Below are 6,639 nucleotides of genomic sequence, written 5' to 3'. Positions count from 1 at the left end.
TAAGTCGTTATTATAGAATAATGGCTATTAAAGCTATCTATCCTAAAATGAACTTAAGTAAGTGCAATCAAGCTCATAAAATATATCCATATCTTTTAAAAGGAGTTGAAATTATTAAAGTAAATCAGGTATGGAGTACAGATATCACTTACATTAGAATGGCACAAGGATTTGTATATTTGGTAGCAATTATTGATTGGTTTAGTCGTTATATTGTGAGCTGGAAGGTGTCTATTAGTTTAGAAAGTGACTTTTGTATTGATGCACTTGAAGAAGCTATAATAAAATATGGTCATCCTGAAATCTTTAATACAGATCAAGGTTCTCAATTTACATCAAAAGATTTCACAGAAAGACTAATTAAACGTGAAATCAAAATCAGTATGGATGGCAAAGGCAGAGCCCTGGATAATGTATTTATAGAAAGATTTTGGCGTTCATTAAAACAAGGAAAAATATATTTGATGGTTTTAAATACTGTCAAGGAGGCAAAAAATGCTATAACTGATTACATAAATTTTTATAATAGAAAAAGAATGCACCAATCATTGGAATATCTAACTCCAGAACAAGTGTATTTTACAAAAATTATTGAGTAAAATTATAACGCAAATTATATCTCATAAATCTTAATTTTTAGTCTAGACAAATTGGACACCTCATGATATGCGACTTCTAGTCGCTATAATCAAACTTTCATCTCTCAGATGAAAGTGGTTGATTTAAATCCAAAAACATAAAAGCCATTTTAATGGCATTTTTAAAAGATTTCAATTGTTTGATGGAGGGAATACCTTATAAAGAAAAATCCTATTATAATGCCCCTTTAAATCGCTAATTTAGTATTACGAGTTTTAGAGGTAAGCTGTGTACAAAAAACTTTTTTGTTATTTCAGAATTTTTTATAAATGATTTTTCAAACAGCAGAGTAAATTTTACAAGAAATATGTTTACTCTAAAGAACTAATAAAAGCTTCATAAAGACCGGTTACACTAGAAATTAAAGCAATATTGCAACCTTGAACTAACATTTTCTTTGCTACCTCTACTGCTTTATTATATTCCCCTTCAGCTTTTCCTTCAGCTTTCCCAATTTGGATACCTTGAGCTTCACCAACTTGTAAGCCTTCAAGAATACCTAATTCTTTTCCTTCTTGTTGCCAATGCTCTGCTAAACTTCTCATAAGCCTTGTTCCTATTTCTGGATTCAACTTTGTTGATAAAAAATTCTCTAGTTTTATTTTATCATCTTGCTCTATCTTCGTCAATGTATAATATAATATCATTTCTAGATAATCATAACCTATCGTTATTTTAGTTAATTCCGGTAATATATCTGATATTTCTTGCCATCTTTTTAATAATTCCCTCTCATGTATATGCTTGAGAAAAAATTCTAATAGCCCTGACCATATCCTTTGTTTAAACTCTTCATCAGGAATTTCATGGACATTCACTAACTGGTAATCACTAATCCATAATTCTCTTGCTAATTTGTTATTAGCAAATAAATCCCACAAATTCCTTGCAACATTATATTTCTCCTGACCATTGAAGAATATCATCGGGTATATTAATGGCAAAGTCTTAGCCTTAGGATTTTGTATTAAATATCGCTCACAAATATTAATCATATATTTAAATAGCCTAAAAGGCATGAAATAATCTGCTTTTGATTGATGCTCGACAAGTAAAAATAAGTATCCGTCTTGTTTATCAAGTTTGCACGAGAATAAAACATCAGAGATAGAATCTTTAAAGAGCTTTCTACAAAAGTGGTATTTTCCATTGCTAAACTAGGAAAATCTATTAAACTTTTAATATTTGGGGGCAAGTGTGCATTAAAGAACTCATGGGCAACTAGAGGATTCTCCAGTGCCTTACGAAATATCTTATCATGCTTAGCTTTCTTCTTATCCTTATCTGGACCACCCAGCAGGTTTCCTTGTTCACTCATATATTTACATTTTTTGAATTGGTTGTCATTGTCAAATAAAAAGGGACCCACTAAATTACGTGAAAAAGGGACCACTTTATTTAAAATTTTTTATGTCATATTACCTCCAGATTTATAGTTATTAATACGATAACTTTTACCTGTGATGTTTAGTATATGTGCATGATGTACTACTCGATCAATAATTGCATGAGTTAATAACTCATCAGCAAATATTTCATTCCATCTTTCAAAATCCTTGTTTGTGGTAATAATGGTAGATTTATTTTCATATCGTTTAGCAATAATATTAAAAAAATCATCTACTGAATGTTTGGGTAATTGCTTAAAACCTAACTCATCAAGAATTAATAAGTCAAATGATAAGAGTAATTTAACCTGTTTATGATGGCTATTATCTGCTCCTGCAATATGTAAATTATAAAGCATATCCGAGACCGTAGTAAAATATACAGAGTATTCTCGTGTTAAAGCTTTTAATGCTAATCCAATAGCAAGATGAGTTTTGCCAGTTCCAGAATTACCTATGAATATGACATTACTCTTAGTATTAATATAATCACAAGTAGATAAATCACTTATTACTTTGGTATCAACACTTGGTTGGAATTGAAAATCAAAGTCTTGTAAATTTTTAGTGACCGGTAATTTAGCAGCACTTTTACAACGACGGTAATTATTATCTTTACGGTGAGATTTTTCATCTTCACACATAATAGTGAAAGCAATTCTTTAAATCCTAGTTTATTATTTTGAGCATAAATAATTCTTTCATTTAAGCTATTGACTATACCTGATAATCTAAAGCTGCGTAGGTAATTAAGCAAGTTTTGCATTCTGACCTCCAAACTCTGGCAATGGTAAGTTTACTGCATTACTATTTAAGATGTTCTTAATTTTAGAGTAAGAAGTTATACCGTAATGTAATGCTCTATGGCAGGCTTTATCTATTAACTCATCATTGTAAACCTTACGTAAAGAAATAATACCGCGAGCACAACGTTGCCAATCATTTACTCGTGTTTGTTGTAATAACTCTAATAATAAACTGCAATTATTGCCTATCTGCTGCATTTGTTGTTGATAATGTTCGCTATATTCTATAAAACCTGGGCATAGACGTTTATATTTGGCATAATGAGACGAATTAGTGGTAAATATTCCTTTGCCATCTGTTCTAACGTGTCTTGCTATCATATAGCACAGCAGTGCAAAGCGTAGATTAATTTAAAAAAATGGAAAATCGAAAATTGAAAGTGTAATGTATGATGATGTATATGTGAAATGTGTATGCTTTTGCTGTGACTATATATACAGGACGTCAAATAGCCCTTTTTCACACCCTTATATCTCAGAAACTACTTGAGCTATAACGTTGAGATTTTCAACTTAAGTAGATATATACTCTGGGACGCCGTAAATCAAAGCTCACGTTCACGGCTCTCATCGTTTCCGAGCAATAACGCGTCAAAAAACGGCCACGCCCCGAAATTTTGTTGCTGAGTGATATGAATTCACAGCAAAACTGAGAAATGGTATAAAGATGCGGTTTTCGTTAAAATAAATTAGAGAAAAATCATACCCCAGAAAAAATACCAAATATCAAAATTTTTAACGGGAAATGGGAAATTTCGCTAATTAAAGGTGCATTTTTACCCCATTTAAAAATACATGTTAAAATATGAACCAATCAGAAGGCTAGTTTTTTTTCCAATACAATTTGTATGGGAAAGCTTAAATACGCTTAAAAATTTGTTATTTATATAATTTTAATTGAATATTGATTAAATTTGAATAAATATTAAATAAATAATCAAAAATTAACTGTGTATTTCAATATTTCCAACTCAAAATATTATAAAAATTAAATAAAATATTTCAATTCATAAGACCCTATAAAATTCAAAGTACCATGTAGAAAACATATTAAAATTATTATGTTACATTAATTAGGAAAATTTTAATTTGCTTTTATAGCAAAAACTGTAAGAGATAGAACAAAAGTTTAAATGCAAAAAATGTTCCTTGCATAAAATTAAACAATTCTGTATGAAAAATTTTGTTGTAAAACTAATTTTTTTCTCGTGAAAAGCAAATAAAGTAAAAAATTAAATTACAATTTTCGAAAAAACGGTAAGAGATAGAACAAAAGTTTAAATGTAAAAAATGTTCCTTACATAAAAATAAACAACTTTTGTTTGAAACATTTTTTCGAAAAAACAATCATTTTCCCTCGAGAAAGTAAATAACCAGCCCTGTTTTTTTCGATAATGCAAAATCCAACTATTTTTGTCCTTAAATTTAAAAAAAGTATAAATATAATTTCACAAGATGTTTTAAACCATTTTGCTTATATGTCTTGTAGTGTTCACTACTAATTGTTGCAATGACAACGAATTTTATTTTCTTAAAAACAATGGTATTGTTATGTTCAACAATAAATAATCTTGCAACCCAATTTTGAAGCCGACACCCTCAATCGATTACGTTGAAATTTTGTATGCACGCTGACTTTGAATGATATTGAATTTTTATGGTTGACTTGATCGAATTTTCTCGTCGCTTCCGCAATATTTTGTTAAATGGGGGGGGGGGGGAATCTTATTACTCAATTTTAAAGCAGATATCTTCAACCGATTGAGTTGAAATTTTGTATACACGTTTAGATTTGATAACAAAACATGGTAAGGTTAGTGGCGTTATTATTTTTCCATCACTTCCACTATAATTGATTTATCTATAAATGATTCAGCTATACCGATTCTAAGGGACTTCTAAATTATAGAAAGATGCGATTTTGGACATTCGACAGAGACTTGCTTGAATTGAGGGTCAACCTATGCGCAGTACTATTACATCTAATCCTCGTGTGCGCACTAGCAATTTTTAAGGCCTACATGTGCGCAGTAACAAAATATAAATTTAGCGTATGCGCAGTTGCAAGATTCAGGACAAATGCATGCGCACAACTTTAATTATTGATTAATCTGTGGGCACTTCCCGGATATAATACCCAAATATGCGCACTAACAAAATATAAAGTCCCTGTATGCGCAGTTGTAATATTCAGGATCAACCCATGCGCAGTACTATTACATGTAATCCACATGTGCGCACTAGCAATATATAAGGCCTACATATGCGCAGTAGCAAAATATTAACTAAGCTAATGCGCAGTTCTAAGATTCAGGTAAAATGTATGCGCAGAACTATCATTTGTGATTAATTTATGCGCATTTTCAATATTTAAGGACCGAATATGCCCATTTACAAAATATAGGGTTCCCGTTTGCGCAGTTGTAATATTTAGAATCAACCCATGCGCAGTACTATTTCATGTAATCCACATGCGTGTACTAGCAATATATAAGGCCTACATACGCGCAGTAACAAAATATAAATTCAGCGTATGCGTAGTTGTAAGATTCAGGTTAAATGCATGCGCAGAACTATAATTTATGATTAATCAGTGCGCACTTCCAATATATAAGACCCAAATATGCACACTTACAAAATTTAAGGTTCATGTATGTGCAGTTGTTATATTCCAGATTATCCCATGCGCAGAACAATTATATGGGATCAAAGTGTGCGCATTATCAATATATAAGACCCAATTATGCGCACTTACAAAATATAAGGCCCCTGTATGAGCCGTTGTAATATTCAGGATCAATCCATGTGCAGAACTATTATATGAAATCAAGCTGTGCGTATTACCCATAAATAAGGCCTAAATATTTGCAGTTACATAATATCTGTCTGTCTGTCTGCCAACACGATAACACAAAAACGAAAAGAAATATTAAGATGAAATTTTTATAGCGTACTCAGGACGTAAAAAGTGAGGTCAAGTTCGTAAATGAGCAATATACGTCAATTGAGTCCTGGGTCTGTGGGACCAATCTTGTAAACCATTATAGATAGAACAAAAATTTTAATGTAAAAAATATTCCTTATAAACAAATAACCAACTTTTGCAAGAAACATTTTTTCGAAAACATGACTGTTTACCCATGAGGACGCAAATTAGGCGTAAATTATATAGAATGTATTATAAAATAATCAATATCAGTTATATGAAAATGAAATTTTCATTACAATATTTATAAATAACACAATTTTGATGACATCTCTCTTGACGTTCGAGGCTCAGTATTCAACAGTAATTCAATGTATTCATAATGGAGAGTTTAAATTGTTACAAACACTTTCAACTTAAATACTATTGCCTGGCAAAAAGAAGTGATATCCCACCAAAAACATAAATGTGTAAAAAGGCGTAGATGTCACAGAATCCCAATAAACTCAATTACGTCAGCCCAAAAAAGTTGTGAAATCCCGTAGAGAAAAAAATTCTTCGAAAAAAATTTATAAAAATGACATAAATTTATTGAGTAACTATTCCGTAAAGACGCATTAAAGTATTACATTAGCAACTTTTCGGTGACTTCATACCTACACGCACCTGTACAGGAGAACAAAAGAAAATCGTTAACCCCCTACTACCTCCCTCCTCCCCTCTAATGTTAATATAATAAGGCCTAATTTTATTTTACTAAAGTACGAAAATTATTGGTTTAAATTTCTTGTGTAGGTTTCTCCTTAGTACGTATTTATTTTATATTTTACTTCGCAAGTTTTCGGAATAGAAAAACGAATCCAAAAATAAAAACTTGCGA

At 30.9% G+C, this 6,639-nt stretch overlaps 1 protein-coding gene across 1 annotated transcript; it reads right to left on the bottom strand.

Annotated features, from left to right (window-relative positions):
* Positions 1–950: 950 nt before the first annotated feature.
* LOC123295825 (recombination-promoting nuclease pSLT051-like) lies at positions 951–1,565 on the bottom strand. The gene has a single exon (XM_044877289.1). It carries the CDS (start codon positions 1,563–1,565, stop codon positions 951–953), a length of 615 nt encoding a protein of 204 aa, XP_044733224.1.
* Positions 1,566–6,639: the final 5,074 nt, after the last annotated feature.

This window comes from Chrysoperla carnea, chromosome 1, assembly GCF_905475395.1.
Source record: "Chrysoperla carnea chromosome 1, inChrCarn1.1, whole genome shotgun sequence".
NCBI classification, from domain to species: Eukaryota; Metazoa; Arthropoda; class Insecta; order Neuroptera; family Chrysopidae; genus Chrysoperla; species Chrysoperla carnea.
This window is presented reverse-complemented; position numbering and strand designations above follow the sequence as displayed.

What these genes read in the sequence shown, in the direction of transcription:
- LOC123295825 (XM_044877289.1), bottom strand. Translation starts at nt 1,565, where the DNA reads ATGATATTCTTCAATGGTCAGGAGAAATATAATGTTGCAAGGAATTTG.